The sequence below is a fragment of the Strix aluco genome, chromosome 2 (genome assembly GCF_031877795.1).
Source record: "Strix aluco isolate bStrAlu1 chromosome 2, bStrAlu1.hap1, whole genome shotgun sequence".
Taxonomy (NCBI): domain Eukaryota; kingdom Metazoa; phylum Chordata; class Aves; order Strigiformes; family Strigidae; genus Strix; species Strix aluco.
Window position 1 is genome coordinate 119111744 of NC_133932.1, and position 23180 is coordinate 119134923.

At 43.9% G+C, this 23180-nt stretch overlaps 1 protein-coding gene across 1 annotated transcript in view; it reads left to right on the forward strand.

Moving 5' to 3' along the window:
* The first annotated feature begins 437 nt into the window (after positions 1 to 437).
* ARHGAP20 (Rho GTPase activating protein 20) overlaps positions 438 to 23180 on the forward strand; it is a 62007-nt gene continuing 39264 nt past the window's right edge. Inside the window, 2 exon segments of the mRNA XM_074816991.1 lie at positions 438 to 586; positions 10825 to 10910. Of these exon segments, the coding sequence (XP_074673092.1) occupies positions 488 to 586; positions 10825 to 10910 (185 nt within the window). The 5' untranslated portion in view covers positions 438 to 487.

The following is a 23180-nucleotide window of genomic DNA, read 5'->3' on the forward strand; positions in this document are numbered from 1 at the left end:
CACCCCCCCCGGCCCTGGGACTGCAACACCCTCCCCAGTCCTGCGACCCCGCAGCACTCCCCCCACGACCACCCAACGCCCCCGGGGCCCCGCAGCTCCCCGCGGGCACCGCCCCCCCCCCGCCGCCGCCGCGGGTCCCCCTGGGCGCTGCCCCCCGCCTCTGCAGCGCGCGCAGGCGCAGGGCGAGGGCACGCGCCCCCTCCCCAGCACGAGCGTCCCCCCTCCCCCTTTTCCTGGCGGCGGCGCATGCGCGTCGCCGTCCTCCCCCGCTGCCTTCCATGCCCCTTCTCGGCAGACCGGGGCGCGAACGGGGGGGCGTGGCCTTGTGAGGGGGGTGTGCGAGGGGGCGTGCCCCGCAGACGGGGGCGTGGTCTCGGGGGGCGTGGCGCGGCGCGGCGCGCCCTGTCCATGGTGCGGGCGGCGGCGGCGGCGGCGCGGGTGTCCCCGCGGGTGTCCCCGCGGCGGGAGGGCGGCGGCGCGGGGCTGCATGGACGTGATGTCCCCGCAACAGGAGCACCTCGGGCCGGGCCGCTCGTCCTCGGTGAGCGGCGAGAGCAGGGTCTTCGCCGCCGCCGACAGCAAGAAGGTGAGGCCGCCCCCGGGAGACCCGGCGGGAAAGCGGCCCCCGCCCCGGTCCCGGAGCCCCCCGCGGGCCACCGCGTCCCCACCGGGCACTCCGCGGCTCCATCGTCCCGGGTCCTGCGCCGCTGCCGCCAGGGCAGCGCGCTGGGCGGCACGCCGCCGTCGGGACCGGCACCGGGACCGGCACCGGGGCCGGGGGGAGCTGCCGGCGGAGCTGGGGCGGGGGGTGTCCGCGGGAAGGGCTTGCTGCACGGGTGCCCCGGGGAGCTGGGTGTGCGGCGGTGCCCGGTGGAGCTCAGGGAGCTCAGGCGGGTGAATAACCCCGGGGGACCTGAGGGGGGTTGTTGCACGGCTGTCCCGGGAGCAAAGGGAGGCTGCTGCCTGGCTGTGAGGGGTGGGTGAGGAGGGCTGCGGCGCCGGTGTCCCGGGGAGCTCGGGAAGGGCTTTGCTGGGTGGTGGTCGGTGGAGCCAAGGGGCTTCGCTGCATGGATTTCCCGGTGAGCTGGGGTGTGTGTGTGTGTGTGTGTGTGTGTGTGTGTGTGTGTGTGTGTTGCTGAATGGATGTGCTGGGGAGATGTGGGGGTTCGCTGCATGGATGTCCCGGGGAGCCCTAAAGGGGGGCTTTGCCGTATGGATGTCTGGGCGTTTTGCTGGGCGGGTATCAGAGAGAGCAGGGGGAGGTTTGCAGAATGATTATCCACAGGGTCCAAGAGGGGTCTGCTGCAAGTGTGTCTGGGGGAGCGAGGGAAGGATTTGCTAGAACTGAGGGGGTTTGCCGGCTGCTCTCGCACGTGCTTTGTACAAGAGAAATGTAAGAGCAGCTTCCCGAAGAAGCGCCTTGCGCTCTCTCAGTATATCACAACTGATAGCAGAAGAGCCTCATCCCATCTTCAAAACTGGTTGTAAAATCTGTTTGATGTCTCGAATTGCTTTTCAGCATCTGACACAATCAAGTGCAAAATGCTCATTTCTGCATACAGCCAATTACTTGTTTCTGCCTTATATTTAGCTGTAATGAGCTGTAATAACCACATTCTTCCCACTGTGTAAAACAGGAACTCTTTTTTCCTCTTTGGTTTAGCAAGTGCTGTAGTGATTTTCTGTCCAAAGTAGAGCTGGTACCTTCCTGCCTTACCAATTTTGCCTCACAATGACGTTTAAATTTATGCACTGCCTTGTCTTTAGAGGTGCACAATACTACTGACTGCCAAATAGACTGGTAGGATTAGAATGACTGGCCAGGTTACCGTGCCCTTTACTAAATCTGTCCACCTGGTGACATGAATTTAGGATGCGTGGTAGTAGAGGCTGAGCTTGTGTCCAGTCCTGCTGCTGAGTGGTGGTTGCTGGCCGTGGCACAGTGGTGTGGAGGGGACTCCTGGTCCCTCTCCGCCTGCCAAAGCATCTCTTTGGGCCGGGGAGTAAAGCTTTTCATTTCCATGGGCTGTGTCCTTGTGTGCCATGTCCCACCAAGGCACATAGCGCTCCAGCCTGACCGCAGCCCTGGGGACCTCTTCTCATGGCAGCAGCAATGGTGAAATAGTTGCCTGGAGAGTGTTTGGCCAAGACTTCTACCGCACTTTGCTGCAGTTAATACCTGATCGGTTTCTGAAGAGAGAGTGTGATATGCCTACACAAAGTGGTGGAGTACCTTCTGCTGCCTAGCTGGACAAAGTGATGGAGTAGACACTCATCCTCTCCAAGTACTGCAATCTAATTTGAGATGTCTAAATGTGCGGCTTTGATTTTTCTTCTATCATTTCTTTTCATTTTTGCCAAAGACAGAGTACCATGTACCTTCCAACCTGGCAGAGCCCTGATGCCAGGTACCCGCCTGAAATGAGAAAGGATGCTCAAGTACTGTGAGGATGAACATTTTTTTCTTACAAGTTCTACTTCATGATTCAGTATTCTGAGGACAAATATTAATGGTAGCACTTGTGTTTCCTATTCCTGCTCCAAAGAGCCCACAGGCAAAGGAACACAGACCTTGTTTTTGCCAGCACTGACAAGGGAGCGGGGATATTACTTTTTACGGATCTTGGCAGCCCTTTTGGAATTCCTCAGCATGGAGGCACATGCAGCGGGGGTACAGATGGAAATCTTCCTGCGGAGAAGCAGCTTGAGACCCTGGCTGGGCCGTGCAGCATATGGCAGCTTTACACTGTGCACAGCCAGCGCAGGCAGCCACCAACATCCAGCCAACTGCTCAGCTGTTTGTCCATGGTCGTGGTGCTTCCTTGAGACTGCTAGCACACCATCTCTTTGTGCTTATCTGAGGAAGAAGATTCTTACCTTTATCCATGTGCAGCAGTGGGCTAGTCCTAATTTTGCCTGGAGCTGGATCTCAGTGACAGTTCAAGTAGTTTTTTTTACTACTTAGATCCTATGGACTCTATATATACCTCTGTTTTGTCTTCCACTCAGTGCCAAAGCATTGTATTTTTTTACAATACAGAACCTCTTTCTTGCTACTGGGGAGATTACACTGCTTGTATTGGTTACAAACAGTTAAATGGAAGAATGTTTTGGCAAGAAGTCAGTTTTGATACTGGTGACACAGCATGTCAAGTTGAACAATTTTATTGCAAATATGTCTTTAACATCAACTATTTTACTTTCTGGCACAAATGCTCCCAAATATGGGATGCTAAATGACCACTGAAATTTTCTCCCATTTTTATTATTGCCACTTTACCTTTCTCAAATTAGCTGAGATTTGCTACATTGTTCTGTGGTTGTCTGAACTCCTGCTTCATCTTCCGCTTGGCTGTCAAAACAAAACCGAAGTATCACATGCTTGATCACATCATAGGACCAAGAGACAGAAGATGTCTAGGACCTTTTTCATTTTGTGTGACCATTTCAACTGTTTTCCTGGAAACATTTCATTTCCTTTCCTTTTCTTGACATGCAAAGTTCTCTCAGACACTGGGAGGTTCTCTCTGTTAAATGCTTACAAGGCCTTCAAGACACCCTGCTAAAAGGTGACATTGAAGTGCAGTGTTTTAGTTAATGCTTTTGGAAAATTCTAGACTAGATTCTCTCCTTTACTGGACTTATTGGAGTCACTGGACTATGTGTGGTTGACCTACAGATAAGTTTTGTACTGACTGTTTAGTTTAGTAACCAATACCAGTAAATTGATGCAACTCTGAAGTGGATTGAAGTAACATGAGAAAGAGTGATTATACTGATAGAGCTTATTTCTACAAATTTATCAAAACAAACTATGCAGCAGAGACATCTTTCATGCCAGTGTAACTGTGTCAGCAGTAGCAGCTGTGGTCATTTAACCATATTTATAAGTTCCTGGTGTTTCGCTTCTCTCTTCTTAGAGGGGCTAGATTCCAACCAACCCTGAATATTTTACACAAGACAATATTTGGTAACACAAGGAGTCACTCTTAGGATTTTTTGCTGCCTCCTTGAAGATTTCAAGTAACTACTTATAATGTTTTGGAGGCTCAGCAATTTTTAATATTTACTCATACAATGTGTGCAAAAAATTAACCATTTTGCACACTAACCAAAATAGTATTTATGATTTGAGACATGAAATATGGTATTCCATCACCATAAAAATGTGTTTCTTTGTGATTCTTATCACAAATACAGCAACAGTTTATTGTCAGGGAAAGGAGACTTATAGTGTTCCCCTAAGAGTGTACTAAATGGATAAAATTCAAGTAAATTAACAGCATCAGAAGAGTAGAGGTAGTCATATAGAATCTTCATCCCTTTACTTGTCTTACCGTGCAAAGATGAATCAAATTTGTATTTGCCATTGTATTTGATGATACCTTGATCTCATGCCGTTATATATATGTTTTTTAACATAAAGCTCCTTAAGCAGAGAGTTCTTTTTCCTGCAAGTGTCTGTCCTGTTTACTCTGGTCCTTGGCTGAAGATCTGGTGGGTTGCTTCCAAAATCACACCTGGTAGTGCTGGGAATCTTGGCTGTCCAGGAACACTTCTGGCACTGTTTAGTGAAGTGATGGACAATTCCTGTCATCCCGCAGACATATCCTGTAGCAATTTTATCTCTGATGAGTACTGAAAAGCCCCTGTTTTAATGAAGTCATCTGCGTAGTTGGTCCTTAGGTTGAAATCACCTTGGCAGGCTGTGCTGGCTTACGATAACTTACTGTTGTGATGTACCTCCTGATGCTGCTTTAATTACCAACTAGCATTAGCAATCCTTTCTCTGTCTGTCCATGAGAGAAACTGAAAATTATGCATAAAACAATATGTTCTAGTTTTTGCGTTTCCTTGTCTTGGGTTGTGGGTTTTTTTTGTCCCTCATAGTGACAGTAGGAAAGCGAGGGACTTGTCAGATCGTGTAGGATCTAATACCCAAGAACTGCATGTATCAAATTATTGCCTGTTTACTTCATACTGCTTGAAGTATCCATGTGGAGTGGGGGAATCTCCTCTCTCTGTTATCTGAAAACGGCTCCTGAGAAAGCCTTGCTGTACAGCAACCGGGGCAGAATTATGTCCATGTGCTAACCTTCCTGCTTTGTGTCAGGCTTGAAAGGAAACTTTGGGCTTCATCAAAACCACTACAACCAGAGTCGCTGGTCTGAGCACTGTGGGCGCAGTGCAGCTGACAGTAGGACCCACAGGCCAAAGATTGATGCTCTCTCTCTCCACATTTTTAGTAGTCTTCCACATCTCCATCTTTTTATGTAGATGGGTGAGATCTTTTGAACACATCCCTATCAGTGCTTTGGGAGGCAGTTGGTAGAACATCTTTTGCTCTTAGTTTCTCTCATTCGTTTTTCTTTCTACTCTGAGATGGCCTTTAGTCTCTGTCTTTGCTGTGCTCTCTAGCATCTGCTGTTCCATGATGGTGTGCTTTTGCTTCCACTGTGTTGATAGCTCTTTCCTCTTGTGACCCTGCAATTGTTTTCTCCTCAGTTATCCATCCAAAAATGGCTTTCTTTTTAGGAAAGTCCTTGTAAGTAAAAGTATTCTGCCAGCATAAACAAAAGCACATAGTTTTGTCACCTGCTCTGCCTTTATGGTAAATGGGCTCTCCGTGGGACCTAGATATCTCTGCTGCCTGAGCCAGCAGTTCAAATGCAGTCATCTTCTCACCCTGTTTATAAGGGCTCAGGAATGTTATAGGTCAGTATGGGCCATTTCTTGCTTTACCAAAGCATAAGACATTCTTGTTATTTCTTGTATTTTTAGACAACCATACACTCTAAGTCTAACAAATACTGGGTAATAGCATGAAAGAAAAAATGATTTATTGCCTCTCCTACATAGCCCAATGATACAGGAGAAAGAGTGATGCCCAATGGTCCTAGAAAATTAACTGCTAGGTGCTGAGGATTGTTTTGATTTTTTGATTGTCAGGCAGTTAGTTGAACTTTGCCTTACAGTTTTTGGTAAAGGTTTGTGTTCTGTGCTTTGGTTCATGTCTAGCTAAACCACAGGTAGGTTTTGTTGCTCAGACAAGAATAGAGTTTGCATGGGTGAAATGCCTCATGGTTATTAACTTAGATACTTTTAAAGAATAGGCTTTGTTAAAATCAGACTTTCTTTTATTAGAAAAATAAAGCAGTGAGAGGGAGAGCTTAGCCACTTGAGTGCAATCCTCAGCTCAAGGTATTGGCACATCTGAGTGTTGTCCCTGTCACCCAGTTAAATGACCCAGGCAGATGTCCCAGCCTTGACCCACTTCTGGACCCAGCCTGTAAATCAGGAGTCTGAAATCCTTTCATCTCAGGGGAGACTTTTATAAGGGTGTCTGCACATGGCTGAGGAGGCATTTCTGCTGCGTTCACCTGTCAGACAGGAACTGAATACATTTTTCCGCTATTCTGTATATGAATCTCTTAAATAAACATCAGGTAATATAATTCTCTCATCCTAAGCTCAAACCGCTCTCTCAGAAGGCAGTTGTGCCCTATGTTACTGAACTCGCAGATTTGTCTGTTCCCTATCCTTTGCTCAGATAGCAAGGAGAGGATTGAGCTGATTAACTCAATTTTCTTGCTCACCTTAGTTTTCTTTTACAGTCAGTGGAGGAAAATAGCACGTCTAGGACAAGACGAACTGTGCGCTAAATGTGTCCTTTTCTCTCTGTTGACTATAAAAGGATCACAGAGAGAATAGCCCAGGTGTGCAAGTCTGAGGTTGGGTGAGAGGAATCCTCCTGCACATCTCTGACCATCCTATCGGTCAGGCACCATAACCTGGCAGCGTGGGCAGCGTGCTCCTGGAGAATGACACCACACAGCACAGCCCCTGTGTTAGCCCCCCTGCTCCGACCACCTTTGCAGTAGCTGCAGCAGGATATCCATTTATTGCATAGATTTTCACTTCTCTAGATACTTGTAAAATGTTATAAACACTGTATATCTGTTACTTTAGTTATTTGTGATCACAAAACAAATAGTAAGTACCATGATTTTTTTCACACATTATTTAATTCATGCTCTGCCATTCTCTTTCTAAGCTTGATATAGTTAAGTGATATACACAAAGTACAAGAGAGTGCTTCATTTTCAGTTCCAATTTTTTTGAGGACATCATGAAGATACTGTTGTATGTTACTTTTTTCACAGAATGGAGATTAATATAATTCGGCAATATATTAATTTACATAAATTCCATATAATATCAGTATCCACTTCAACTGCAACGCAAAATTTGTTGAATACTGACAGTCAGGAATAGATTTTTTCATCCAGCTGATGACTTGTGAGATACTTGTGAAAGTTTTACTGTAATCCTGTGATCTGTAGGGGCTCTAATTCCTGAGGAGACACAGCATATTTTCAGTGATGGCTTGCAAGGTTACTGTCCTCAGCATGGTGGTCTGATCTGCTCATAAACCACCTACCATCACAGTTTACAAAACAGTGTTTTAGAGTGTAGGTCTGATCATTATCTGGTGTAAATTTATTCTTTTGCAATCTATAGCCTTATGTCTGTTTATACCAGATGAGAAACTAGCCAAATACTAAAGCATACCACCAGTCCAACAACAGAAAAAGCAAACCTTTTTGTTTCTGTAAAAAAGCAGTCCAGACAACCACCACCAGAAATGCAGAAAGTATGAAGTTAAACCTGAATTGGGGGGGGGGGGGGGGCAGGAACTCAAGCTTTTGAATGTGAGGAAGGCAAAAATAACTCCAGTTGGTCCTGAGTGATAGAAGATTATCATCTTTGCATCTGGCACACTGTAAACATTTATTATGAATACAGATTTTATGATACATTTCACATGGGTGTGACTCAGCCAGCAAGTATGAGGATTTCTCTCTGTGTTGACCTTTCTAATATTTACATGAAAAAATGGGAGGTTATGATGTGGGACACATGTTGAGAAATGCTTCTCTGTGTCCATGCTTAGATAATTGGTCATTGCATCTCCTTTTGCTCCCAAACATCTGCTCTCACTACAGCTGTCCAGGATGTATCTCTTCTCTGCATTGCCAGGTTGACATCTTCGCACATGTAAATGCAGTGAAATTGAGGAGAGCAGGCATGGGTCCAACTCAGCCAAAAATTAATTTGTCCTTCTCCTTCTGAGAGTAAATCAATTCAAGTTATCATGATGGTCACTTATTTTCTCTTCCCAAACTATGTACATAGCAAAATAAAAGCAAAAACCCCCTTTCTGTTTGTAGTCAATATTTTGGTGTAATGTTTTTATTTGCATACAGCTGACCTGACTCACTTCACTTCTGCTGTGAAAAATTTCCTTTTCCAAATCTCATCAGTGATCTTTTTATGCTTTAAGGCTTTTCTTTGTAAGCTTTGCTTAATAGCTTGTATTTAGAGGCTGCCCAGAGAGGCAGTGGAGTCTCATCCTCAGACGAGAGTCCACAGACCTGGACTGGAGGCAGTCTGGAGCAGCTTGCTTGAACAGGTCCTGCTCTCAGCAGGTCCAGAGAGGCTGGACCACAGGCCTCCTGGGATCCCCTCCAACCTGAATTATTCTGTGACTCTCTGCCAGTCAACTCTTACTAAACTTGCTGTAGTCCTAATCTTTACCTTGGTCCTCAAATATCTAAGTCAAGACTGGAATCTCACTGCCACAGGCACTGTTCAGTGCTGCTAAACCAAGCATGAAAAAAAATTGCCATAATTGAGAGAGATTTTTAAATGCTGCATTTTTTTAGTGGCTTCCTTTTCAGATCTGAGAAGCCAAAGGATTTAAGATCTCTTTGAAAACATAACCAAACCTCCACTGCATTCACAGAAGCTGAGATGCTCTAGTTTTAACCACCCCCGAAAGCCACCTGCCCGATAGTCAGACTTGCAGTAAGGTTCCAGTTGGGAGTTGATGCTTTATATAAACTCCTACAGAAAATGCTATCTGGGGGAAATCTGTGGCTTGTCTTCTGTAGTATGTTAGACTGCATTGTTACACACATCTCTTTTTCCCTTCATATTTGTAGATATGCTACTTTTAAAAATGCAAACAGCTTCTCAGATTTGCTAACAGTAAGGCAAACTGATTTCACTCACTAGAAAGATTTAGCCAAGCATTTTCTTTCTTTGTTGCTCAAAACTAGCAAAAATGGGCATCTATGTTGTTAGTAATCTATTAAGTTATTATCCAGTTATTTTCTGATCGGATAGAAGACAGTTAAATGTTCCCAGGCTTAATTCATCAGTCTTGAGAAGGTTATTTTCTGATGAAAGAAAGAGGGGAGAGGGGATCATTTTTAAAGGTGAACTGAAATTGCACAGCTGAATTATAACAATAGCTGTAACTGAGTATCTGACAAAACAAACAAGCGTGGTCTACATAAATAAAGGGGGAACCAGAAAAATGACACAATAACAAATGCACTGCAATGAGTAAAAGAAATGCACTTGTCAAAAGCAAGTAAAGCACTTAGTACTGTAGAGTTTCATTTCTCTTGAGTGGAGCACACTGTGCACCTGCCCAAACAAAATGTGTGCCACATCCAGCACATACATTGGCAGAAGAATCAGTTGTTCCCTATCGTATCCATTCCTGGTAATCAGTGGTTATTTTTAGTATAAAGGGGAGAAAGTCTTGCTTTGCGATTAGTTGAGAACAAAGACTTCATGACTGTCAAAGGTTCACTTGTTTGGGGGCTCTCAGCAGTTACCAGGCTGGTGTAAGGGACTGCTCTAGCATTGGATACTGTCCTGCCGGGGTCTCGGGAGGAGTTCAGCCCCGGTCCTTTTGTTCACCAGGTTATTCTGAAAAAATATTTGAGCTAAATAAGGTAACAACCACCCTTCTGGTGGAGGGTCAGTGAGAGGAGAGGTCATGCACCTTGACAGCAGGCTGCACAACCAGTTCTAGAGAGCAGCTCCAAAGTTAGGGCCAGGACTCCTTAGTCCTGCTTCTGGCTGCAGGAGGGGGAGGATACAGTGCTGAATATATTTGTGCTCAGGGAAATGTGTGTTTTCGTCTCCTGTGGGTGCTTTTGAAAATTTCTACCTCTGGGGAAGAGTGTTGTTTATTTGCTCAGTATTTTTATTGTAGTATTCAACTTCACTGAATGGGAATCCATGCTCCCTTGATAGCTACTGACTTTTTCATCTCTTCCTTATGCTTTGTTTTTTTTTTTTCCTGCTGCATTCTCTCTCTTTGAGTCTCTCCTTTTTCCCATTCCCTTACTAGTTCTGCTAAGAACTGCCCTGCCTCTCACTTTCCTGTTTTGTCGCATACACAATCAGGAATGAAAAAAAATGTCATTATTGACTACTGAGAGACAAGACATAATGCTCCAGCTAGATTAGTAGGGAAGGAAATTGCCCTTATCTCTAAAGATTTGGGAAAAAAAGGTAGCCCAATGTAGCACATAAGGTTAGGTGGGTAGAATTCAAACCTTAACTTATGGTAAATGTCAGGCCTGACACAGCAGTGTATGAAACATTTGAAATTAGAACCACCATCTAGATATTTGATAAATTTAAAGTACAATAGATTATTAAGGGACAAAAAGTGGTTGAGGACAAGCTCTAGGTGTTTATTTCATGTGTGCAGCATACTTCAGGTATCTGTATAGACACCAATTATGAGCTTTTCTTTATCACTGTCTTTCTGGTTGTGTTCCTGCTTTTCTCAATATGTGATATTTCACAACCATTTTCCCCCTCCAGGGTTGCTGATGGCAATAACTCAGCCTTTTTCCCATGGTCTGAAATTGGAATCTGGCTGCGACAAGTCTGTATGCATGCAGTTATTGTTCTGAATCTCACCTATGACTTCATTTTGTTTCTTTTTCCAATCAGAAAATGAAGAGTTTGGCCCAAAGACGCCAGTCTGCACCATCTTTGATCTTTGTCAAAGCACTTAACAGATCTAGATCAGTCTCAAGGTGAGTCAGTGAGTTTTGCTGGCTGTACTGTTTTGCAGTTTCTCAGCTCAAAACTTGAAATGTTTTTGAGCTATTGTCCACACCAGGTTGTCAAACACAATTCAGGCTGCTTGGTAGCTGCACAATTATAAAGCCTATTGAAAGATGTGACAGACCCAGCCCAGGTATTGGCTGATCTTCTAGAGGGGTTTCCCCAGTGCTGCCACACTAAGCTGTTTATACCCAATTGGGCAAGCAGAGCTGCTCCACAGTTTGCAGCTGGACATGCAACATTTGGGCTGCTCATTTCTAATTAATTTGTGGCTGGCTATGATTGACTGCTGGGGAGATGGCAGGGGCAGAAGAAGATGAATGTTTCCTACTTTCTGCCTTGTACACTTATGCGGTGCCAGGCATAACTCAGGAGTGGTTATTGTGCGATTGTATGATCAAATTTGAGCTAAGTTTCTTCCATGGACTGCTGCATGGTACAGGCTCTCTGGGGCTCTGGAAGCACCTGCTGGTTTAGGACAATGCTGTGGGCCAGGATCTGGTGGTCACAGCCTTCTCCTGTCCAGCATTAGCTGTGGGGCTGTGTGGGTGTATGTGGGTGTGAAGCATTCAGCACCTTTTGTCTTCATCTTTTGGCAGGATCAGCTGTGCCTCCTCCCTCCCTACTCTAGTGTAAAGCTACCATAGAAATGGGAGTTTCTATGGAGCTAGTCCGCTGTTCAGCCCCAGCCCTTGACCTGCCATGTGAACCATTCTGCATACATAACTTTTGTCTTCCTGCACTACAGTTCATTAGACTTTAAACTTACAAAACATAAGTGTTTATTGAGAAGGGAACCATCTGGTAGGCTGTTAATGCTTCCAGCTGAGTAGAGCTCTTTATGAAGAAACATTATTGAGTGAAATTAAAGTATGGCTTTGTAAGGAATATTTTTTCCTACTCTGTGGCGTGTTAAGTAATCAATATGTGAGCTTTGGAAAGTTTTTTGTGTTTGATTTAACTAATACCTGGTTTCATATTTGTCATCATGGAGAATTCCACAGTATTTCAGAAACCTGTGAAAGTATTCAGAGTTGCAAAATAGGAAAGGTAAATGAGTTGAAACTACTTGCAGGTCTTTTTGCTGTCTATGACGTAAAAGAGGAAACTTAGAAATGAATTCCTAAAGGCGTTTGCACCTTTTTGTGTAGTCTAGTGGCCTGAGTCTAGGACTGAGAGCCAGCAACATGTGTTCTGGTTCTGTCTGTAAAATTTCTTCTGTGGCCTCTCTCTGTTTCCAGGTCTTTAAAATAAGATGAATGGGTATTTTGTAACCCCTTCATGAGAATACTGTATTTGTTTAGATTGTCTGTACTACCATATTTATTATTCATTTACTCTTATTTCTTTGTTATATTTGTAGCTATGCTCATATGTGATACCATCTTTTGGGCATAGATGACACGTTCATAACTGAGGTTGTGAAATTAGAGACGCACTATTACTATGAGGAGTAGCAATAACTGAAGAGTCCAGGGGACATGAGATGGGATCTCTCAGCCCTTGAACTTCAGGCTTTCCTACAGTTTATACACTTATGGCTCCATAATGTCTTCCCTTCAAGTTGTCTTGAGACTTGCTTCTCAATATGAAGAGGATTAATTATATTTGATACTTATATTTCAATCTTATGTCATTTGCCTACTCGGATTCAGACATGAACATTTTTCTTCAATTCCACTTTTATTTTTTTGTTTTACTGCCTCCTCTGTATGTATTAGAAATCGGACATAGATGGAGAGACACTGAGTGGGATAACACCTAAGAATTTTACGCTTTCTTAAGTGTAAATATGTCTTGCTTGTATAGCCCAGATCAGAATTATTTCCAGATTTGGTGTGTGGAAGGATTTTTTTGTAAGGCCAGTTGGCAGAAACTTTGTGGTGGAGAGGACTGAAGAGGGGAAAACGTTGCCTTGTTTTGCAGTAAGCAGATGGACCCAGAACTGATGGATGCTGCCTCAGTCATGTCTGTCCTCTGCCTGTGGCATTCAACAATTTAGCGGCTCCTGTTGTTTTGAACTGAAGTCTGTGGCTGTATGAGAGGCATTGAGTGAAGTCTGAGTACCCCAGAGCCAGAGCAGCTGATTTTGTAGCTTCAAAATCTATCAGTTAGAGGGTAACACTTTGGATGTTTATTATTGTTCACAGGAGCAGTAATTCTCACCTGTGCCTGACTTCCTTGTTTGGCTGTGCAAAACACATTCCTCTTCATCAGCAAACTGATGGATGAGTTTGAACTTTCCACTCGGTTTGTTGTGTAAATGCTTAACTCTTGTGAAGTGCTCTCTCTTAAGGCAAGCTGAAGAGCAACAAAATGACTTCTTGTGTTTTCTAATCTCCTCCAAATGTTTTATCTCAGACCTGTCTCAGCTCTTAGTTCCCCTTCTTGTAGACACAGCCAGCCTGAAAAATCCATTATTCTCCTCTGGCAGTGAACCTTAGTACTGGGACTCCATAACACTTACTGGTTAATTGTTGATTAATCACTAGTAGATAATAAAGCTCCTATCTGAAGTTAGCAAACGTCTGTGAGGGATTTATATGAATCCTCTCACCTCAGCAGCTGGTTCACCTCAGTATTTGTTGAAATTAATGAACAAGTGCAAAGTTTAAAAGGGCAGGAAATACTTAGAAGCAAAAGTCAGTTTGTATTTTTATACCACTTTATATGTCAGGTGTCCTTGGTTTATATACAGGGCGCTGTCATAAAATGTGGTGGCACCCACTTTGGACAGACTTACTTTGGGGCATTTTAAAGTTTATTAATGGTATTTATTCAAATAAACCATTGTGACACCTGGAGATGGCTATTTAACATTCAGAGGATTAAGGTTTTTTAATGGTGGTGTTGTTGTAGCTGTGTTGTCATGAAGATGTAAGTGAGGCAAGACGATCTAGGTGGAAAAAGCAGATGCTTGTTTGTGCTATTGTCCTCTTCTTCAGTCCTGAAAGAGAAGCAAATCTGAAAGTCTTATGTGCTTAAAAGCTTGTCTTCTTTTTCTCCAGCTGTATCATTTGATTTAATGAAAGTTAAACCTTCCTTACAAATCTTCCCTTGCCATGTCAGTTATATAAAAGGAGTTACAAGATATTTGGCCTACAGAAGAATTCTGGGATGGCTGTATGGCACGGTGGTGCACAGATGTGCAACCACGCTGTCATTCCTGCCTCACTCGACTGTAACTGCAGGCAGCAGAGGAACATAGTAAATAGTACAGATATTATAGTGGAATTTGGGCCCTTACTTCCAAGAGATGAAAATGTGCAGACTATTCTTTGCCTCGTCTCCTTGCTTCTCTTCCTTTTTTTCTGCAGTTTCTCTTTCCTCACAAAATAGTGAAGAATAGGCATGTAAGGACTGTTTCACATCATCAGATGTCCTCTTTGGAAGCACTTTGAGCAAAGTTATTCTAGAAATACATTGGAAAAGTAAGCTTTTGATGTTTTTCTTGGCTGATACTCAGATGCAGGAAAAATTGATTGTTAACTCCATTAATGTGTATGAAATCAGCAAAGGATTTGGGTTAGTTATATTTGGCCCTGGACCTGTTCTGCAGTTGTAATTTTCCTCTTACTTTTTCTTGGTGTCCTTTAATGAGAAGTGCACAACCTAATGATATATTTCAGCGCAACACAAATCATGGGCTTGAAACAGAAATGTCTGAGGCCTGGATTTAAGCACCAGGTCTTGTAATCTCAAAATAATTGATACAGAATAATAAAGACTTGTTTCAAGCCAAATTTTCGGCCTTTGTTCTGCTGTCCCTCAAAACAATTTTTGCATGTGACAAAGCCCAAGCTACCAAGTTTCTGCTCTGCATTGGCAGACTTCTGCTGACATCTCGGATATTTCATAGGGACAGCCAAATTCTGTGCTGCAGTCGCTGTCAGCTTCCCCTTAACTAATGGACACCTCACCAGATCTTTAAAAGTGATATTTTTACATGCTGCAACTTATTAGTATAATTTCACAGTTTCTGAGTCTGCATGACCATTTATAGATATGTGTCTCTACACATTGAAGGTGTTAAAATATTGGTAATGAAACTACTCTTTATTACAGCATGAAGTATGTTTATGATGTTATTTGGTGTCAGATAGAAGTGGGGCCTATTTAAAAAAAAATTAAACATAATTTTAAATTTATGTTTAATAATGTAAAATATGTTTAAAAACATAATTTTATGAACAAATCTTTAAAGAATCTGAAAAGGTAGTACCTAAAAAGTCACCTCAACCCAATTTTGTTATGTGGCTTTTATGGTTGAAGAAGTTAAAGGTAAAAACTGAGGATTTCACAAGTTTCCAATGTGTTTTTTCCCTTTCTGTACATGGAAGCAGTGTTACACCATTCACGGAGAGGCTGCTCTTCCTTCTCCCAACTCACAGTAAGTGTTTCTGGCATGTTATCTTCCAGGGGTCCCGTGCCAAATGCTAAATATCCCAGATAACGAAGATCATATGTGTAATCTAGTAATACATTCCACTTGGCGCTAGTCAAATACAGAGTGTTCCCAAAGTCTTGGACATTGTGTTTTCAGGATTGTAGTCAGAAGATGTGTGGATGATCCAATCTATGTGACTAGATGAAGACAAAAATAGAGACTTTTAATAAATGTAAATTGCCAGAAGGCCTTAACTGTCTCTTTTTCACAGGGAAGATGAGTATTTGGTGTTTCAGGCAAATCCGATTGCGGGGAGGAAGGGAATAAAAATTCATTGCAAGTAACTAACTTGTTAAGTAGGTATTTTGGTTGTAATCATTTTGCTCATTCTTCACTCGTTTCCATGGTAGCGAATAATTTCGCCTAGCAAAATAATCTCTGTGAGGCACATTTGGTTGGTGAGGCTCAGCACCTCGGTATGGTATGGGGGCATCGAGAGGGAGCGCCTGCCACCCTGTTGTGCCCCACAGCCATTTTATTTACAGGCTGAGGCTTTATGGGCAGGTGTGCCCGGAGCAGCCACTGTCCCCTTGGCCATCATGGTGGGGGCAGTTGTTGCTCTCACATAGACCACTAGGCACCATGACAGCATTTATTGGAGCGGGGATGGCACCCACCCAGCTGAGGGTACCCCACTGCCGGGATGTCTGACCCCATCGGTCACCACAGCAAAACCTGTGAGACAAGGAGTGGGACCCTTGGCCAGGGCTGCCACAGCCTGGCTGATCAGTGGTACCATTGTTGGTGGCACATGGGGCATGGCCTAGGGCCACACCGCTGCAGGGCACAGCGCTGGGATGGTGTGAGACATTTAGCCCCTCGTGGCTAAATCTGAGGGGCTTTGAGAGAGAAAGGCCGCCATATTGTGTGTGTGCCCATTTCTGTGTGTGCCTTACATGTATGATCAGTGTGGGGTTTTGCCTCCGAAGCAGTTACACAACACCGGTGGTGGTGGTGTGGGGAGAGATGGGCTCAAAATCAGGATGGGAGGTAGCATGGCCAGATACTGTCCCAGCCTCCTTCCATCTCAAATGCAGGTGTCGCAGTTTGGGTGGGAGGGGGTTCCCTTGCAGGCTGCAAAAGGGAGGTGAGGGGAGATGGTAATGGGGTAAAAAATCACTCTGAAACTGGTGCCGTGGGTGGTAGGGGAAGATTGACAGTGCTTGAGGCAGAAGGGTCTATCAGGCAAGTCATGTCCCTGCCTGGGGCTTGGTCCCTGGTGTGACCCTCACCTGCCACTCACAGCTTGTCTTGGTGGCGGGGGGACGGGTAGCTAACACTAGGCATGCATGTGCACAACTGCAATAACATCTCTGAAGCCTCCCCTGTGCCCTGGGCCACCCAAATGACATGGTCACAAGAGATGAGGGCTCTTAAATGCCTTCATTCACCCTTAGGAAGAGGCATGCCATGGAGGGGAGCCCTTGCAAGGCAGTCCTTCTAAAGCCACAGGACTCGTGGTTTTTTGGGAAGCACGAGGGCTGTCACTATCATCAGAGTGGTTCCCCCAGGTGAAAATCAAAGTGGCAGCACCCTGGTGGCAGCCCTGTCCTCCACTCCTCATCTTTGAGAGACTCCAATACACTCAAGAATACAGAAGAACCATTTTATGAAAGAAAGGAAGAAAAAGGGCAAAATCCGACAAAACCCTTTCCCGATGTGAGCGATTAAGTACACATTTTATCTTGACTTGTGATATTTCATAACTTTTTCCATAAAGCTCCAGCTACAGGAGTCATGTGGTTACAAAAATAACATTTTTGTTAGAAATCACATTTCTAATCATCAAGATGGAGGGAAAATCCTGTTCCTAAAGACTCAGGCAACAAAGTGAATGAAAAGTTCTTTGCTTCTGGGTTTGATTTTTAGATTTAATTCAGCCTCAAAACTTCTGATCAGGATTTTTTTTAAAGATTTTCCATTTAATTAAAAGTTTTTGTGTTTTAACATTTTATGCTTAATCTGAATGGGCAGAAATCTCTGTATGAGAACTTCCCCAGATCTCTCAGTGTATCATGTTTCCCTATGTAAGGTAAGGATACATGAATTTGTAGAAAAATAGTGTGGTTTTTTTTAAAAAAACACTATTTTGTATCAAATTGCTCTTCCTTTTTAATGGAATTAATTGCACATAATTAAAACAACTTGTGATGATATTGTACAAGTTGTCATTTTTATAGTCTTTCTAATTCATGCTTGATTTAAGCTAATTATGACACTGGAGTATTGTTTCCTTAAACCATGTGCTTGAATGCAAAAGCTATTTTTACATACTAATAGCTGAGGATAAAATTTTATTAACTGTTAACAAGGAACAAAGTGAACTTTCTGAGGCCTCAAATGGCCTTTTAACTTGGAGATTGGCATTCCTGTCCTCCTGCTGTGTTTTTTCTGTTTTGTTTTGTGTATGAGCGTGTGTGTATGTGTGCATATGTTTGTTTTTGATAAAATCCATCAGTTCTTCATTTGTGACATGCAAACTGGCTTATAGCGATGTTTGTACATCTGGAGATCGAAATGAGCTGCAGCTCTCAGAGATACGCTGCCTTTTTTATTAAAAGAAAAGGACTAGAGGTAACAAGAAGGAAGGCTTGGAGACAGGGTTTTGGAGGGATTGGAGTTTAAATGAGGGATTAATTTTACAATAAATGACTAATAGTTTAACACTAGTGCTTTAAGATGATTCCCCTTTGGATAGAGTTGTGACAGTTTTAAGACAAAGGCAAAGAGGGGCACTGCTCATCAGGGTGAGCGCAGGGCTCTGCTTATCCAGATGTCTCACTGTCCACATGTGCTTTTGGCTCCAGCCCATTTTTGGGGGCTTTTTGGATTAGGCCTTAAGGTCTGGCAGAATGCAGCTGTTGTCCAGCCATTGTGTATCCCTGATTTTAGACAATAAAATCTCTGCCAAATGACAGTCTGGCCAAGCAGTTTGGGCAGCAGCATACCTGAGGAAATCACAGATCGACTTGTTCAGACTGCTTTGCGATCGTTTATCTTGTGTAAACAAGCAGAAAGCCTCTAATGATGTGCAGGCTGATGCGCAGCCTCTGGTGCTCTCACCTCTGACAAGGGCCAGCATTAAATACGCATTGAACTCTCCTGGCTGGTATGGCATTGCTGCTTCTGGTCCAGTTTCTTCCTCATGGAGCACAAAACTGCTGGTGAGGAGTTTTTAATCACATGGAGTGTGATTACCTCACGGGAGTAACAGTCTGTCTTTAGATTTCTTCTCTGCCTATGTCTTAAGTGTTTGAATACTGGGGACCAGATCAAATAAAGGATAATAAGCCTCAAGGGCAAGACATGGGAATAATTTTGGTACCTGAATCTAAAACCATGAGTTAAAAAACATCATCTTACTGGTTTCCTGACCTTCCAAGTGCCTCTGTTGTTTAGGTACTCTCATACTGACCACAGAGCTCCCCAAACACCTAGAGTTGTGCTTTTGCACATCCCGGTACAGCATGACTGCTGGCAGCACTGAACAGGTCTGTGTCAAAGAACTAAATTCTGCTTCATGGGAAGCTCCTCAGAAGCTCCATCCACTAGTCCACAGACCGTATTTAACCTACCTGGTCAAGAGCAAGGCCCTCACAAAAACTATTGCAAATGTTGCTCTCTTCTAAGCTTCTGGCTGAGTCCACTTTTCTGGAGTGTTTTTTAGTAACTGTTTAGGGCAGTGGTTTCCAAAAACACAGTATCAGGGCTGAAGTGGGAAGGAGTCTGGCTCATTGGGTATTTTGGCAGGGAGACGCCACAGTCTGTGTTGCAACCAATGTTTGTGCCATCCAGCAAGCTTAGTGTAAGCTATGGTAGGTATTTGTAGCCTCTTCTTTAGGCAGGTCTCCACAGACCACCTCTTTGCAAAACTGCTGGCCTCGAAATCAGTGTGCTTTCAATGGAAATTAATCACCCAGGTTCGGCTCTCTGCCTCCTTAGGCAATTCTGCTTCCAAGAAGAGTGAAGTAACTACTAAAGCAGATTTGGAGTGAGTGGAGACTTTACTTCTCCCTCACGCAGTTGAAGCTGGGCCACTGTGTAGAAGGACATGCAATGCTCCCGGGACAAAAAACTCTATGTTCACAGGAGCAACCTTGGCTCTGTAGATGAATGGTAAAAGCACTTACCTGGGAGGGGAAAGGCCTATGGCCATTCCCAGGATTATTTCTGCATAGGACTCACTGACACATCCATGTTCAGCCTGTCCTGTCCCCTAGCTGAAAGTGGTTGCAAATACTGAGATGATTGTGCTGGTTTGGGTCCTCATGCGCTTTATAGGCAGCCTGTGCACTGAACACTGACTGTATTCAGAGGGAGTAGGTATATCTAAGCACATCTAAGTGCATCCTAGGTCTTCATGGCAGGATTATTCAGCAAATGCAGAAAAAATGGTAAAGACCTTCACCTGAATGAATAATCAGAGCTTTCATTCACCTTCCTTCCCTCTCTTCCCTCTGCATGTTCTGGTAGTAGAACTGTATCCAATATTTTGCAAGGCATCTCATTTTATCAGAGCTCCTCTGGAAACACATTTAGTTGCTGAGCCCCTTGGACTAAGCAACCTCACACCCATACCCCTCAGTTTTTCTGTCCAAGAGCAAGACAGATTTGCCAGTGGGTGGTGTGTCAAGGCACTCATTTCTCCAAGGAGATCACTAATCAGACACAGGCAAGCTCTTCTGGTATATCAAAGGCTCAAATAAACATGGGGAAAAATGTCATCATGTGAAAGACTCTTGTGTTTCCCACTCCTCCAGGCTGCTGTTCTTTGTAGACAACTGGCCTGTGCCTGCTTCTCCATTAGGTAATCACCATCAGGTGCAAGGATGTGGGGAATCCCCTAACAGCTTTTTTCCCCAGCTGAGATCACTGGTGGAATAGAAACCTCTGACTAACCTGCCTGAGTAGCTAGGCGAAAAACTCGTCGAATATGTAGGCAGTTATAGTAGAGCTAACAGGTGCATGTGGCTGCAACTAATTTGTCTGCTGGCTGTTCCTGAGGAATCTGGGTCATTACATTTGCAATAGCTGGCAGCGGCAGGCATATCAAGTAATCTCTTCACTGTAATAGGATAATTCCTGTGCTGTAGTACTAGTATTAAAAAATGGTTTGAGGCCCTTGAGGCAAATCAAAGCCAGATTTGTTCGTGTTACAGTTGGGACAGGTGCAGTGAAGTGACAATTCCATGCAGCACCCATATTGGTCATCCCTCGTAGGGAAGTGGTCCTTCAGAACTTAAGCCAATACAAGGGCTGGGCAGATCCTCCCTTCACATCTACGGTGGAGCTTTGTGGAGTTCACCCCACAGTGTCCCACCGTTGTGGGGATGCAGGCAAGGCTGGGCAGCAGCGGCTTCAATGAGCGTTGCAACTTGCAGGAGGATAAAGCATGGTGAAGGGGCTTATCTTTTAAAGGCAGTGCTTGCAGCTATTTATAGGTCACTTTGTATGCGATTACTTTGTTTATAATTGGCAACTTTTCTCCTGAAAAAGGGTCAATCAGGAAACAGCAGCTGATGGATTCCAGGTTTACTTTACCTGGCCACATATTTGAAGTCTTGCACTGTTTTGAATGCTTTTGTTTTTCTTAAAACTTGTTGTGGAGTAACTGCAGACTCTACCTAGGTGGCACAAGCTGAGGAGGGGAAGAGCCTAGCTGAATTCTCGAAGAATGAGAAAATCAGAGGCTAAAGGGGAATGACTGTTGAGCAGTGAGACTTTGAGAGACCATGAGCAGCTCTTCTGGAATTACCTGGTAATTGAGTGAGGTGGCAGACAGGCAATAAAAACGGGTGAAACTGAGATCCCAGAGTGCTCTCCTGTGTGTCTCCTTGGAATGGGTAGGAAGGAGCTGGGGTGGAAGTGGCAAAGGTAGCCTATGCCTCCAGACCTCTTGTAGGTCATGAGAAGCTCCAAAAAGCCCACACAACCATGGCACAGAACTGCAGTGCTGGGATGTTAAGTTCTGGCCTTTTCTTGCCCTCTGTTCATCCTACTTTTTTCCTTTTTTTTTCCTTTCTTTTTTTGTCCCCCCAAAGGTCACTTTTTTCCTGACTTTTTTTCTTCTGAACAATGAAATCTTTGTTTGGGTGGACAATGCCTGGAATGGCATTTCCCTGGTGCAACTGGAATGGGAGAGCAACTCAAGGTGGTGCTGCTATGTCACTCAGTAAAAATGAGTGGGAACTGCAGTGGGGAACAGAGGATCAATTCTTCCAAAGGCCAAAAAAGGTTTTATTGACTTCTACATGTGAATATGTCCTCCCCTAAACCTCTCCCCTGCCCAGGGGGACTTGGACCAAAAGCCCTTGAACTTGCTGATTGCTAGCAGAGCCGTATAGCAGGACTGGAGGACACCCACACTGCAAGAGCTTTTCAATAGGATTTAAATAACTTGCACTAAATTATTTTCTGGTGGAAATAGGCAAAATATGACCAAAATATGTGGTGCTAATTTATACCAATAGAGAATTTTGCCCTTGTGCTAAATTTTCAGAGTAAACACCTTGCAGCTGTTTGTTAAAATAAAACAAAAAACCTTGGAAGCAAACCAAACCACAAGCGTGTTTCCTGTCTCCAGCCACTGCACTGTAGTACATATTTGCTCTGCAGAGAATATTGTCCTTTTGGCTATGTAGAAATTACTTAAGTGCAGTTTGTTTTCAGTTAAGCTGCCAAGCTTCCATTCTGTGTGAGGATTTTTTTTAATGATGCATTTTACCCTACAGCTATGTGATATTTTACTGGAAGTCTTAATCGTTTACTGATTTTTGGAAGACTACAGAAAAATATTACAGTTACGTGCCTCGACACCTGGAACATTTAGTGTAAATCGCGTTATTCATCATAATAGTTTTTATTACTTTTAATAAGATTTTGACATCATGCAAAGATGATTTCAGACACAAGGCAACTTTTAGATTCCTAGAATAATTTAAATTGGTATATTTTCTCAATGTATTTTGAACTAAAATGTTTACACTGAGTTTTAGAAGCAGAGGAGTGGTACCTGATTATCTAGATATGTGTTAGCCTTGATTTCTGCCCTAAAATGTAAATTTATCTATTTATCGGAGCAAAACTTGCTCCCAATCTCTATTAATATTCATCTTCCTTCTGTTATCCAGGCTTGTGCTTGCCCTGCTTGTGCTGGAGAGGGGCTTGCAGTGCATTTGGATCCAAAGGCTCTCCGACCCTATTGGGACTCACTGCTTTATCTTGGGTGCGGTGCTTCCCGCTGCAGCTTGCTGGGGTCCAGCTGCTGACATGGGTAGAGTGAGGATAGCCCCGTGCTAGAGGCTGTGAGCTGGGGCTGACGTGTGCTCCAACGCAGAGGGCTTTCTGTGAGATCCACAGGCGCAGTCCATAAGGGAAAACGCAGGGGTGAGAGGTGACTGCCTTGTATTTGTTCACATGCATTCCTCATAAAAAAGAAGTTGCAACCAGTAAAGCACACTTATAAAGTAGGAGCATGGATTTTAATACTTAGTAACTAATGCTCTTTGAAAAACCAAGCAGATCTCACTTGTTTCATTGTACAAAAGCTACTGTACGTGATGGCGATGGCCTAGGGGACTTTAACAGAGTGCTGCAGAAAATAGACTTGCTATTTCTGGAATGCTGCACTGTTTTCACAAAGTACTGCTTCAGCTCTATAAGATTTGCCATAGATAACAGCAAGCAAACATGTCCAGCATCCTCAGAAAGAAGCTCCCTTAGCATAGCAGGGATCAAGTTGACAGCAGATTTTCAGAAATGGGTTGGCAGCCCATGTGATTAAGAGAGTTTT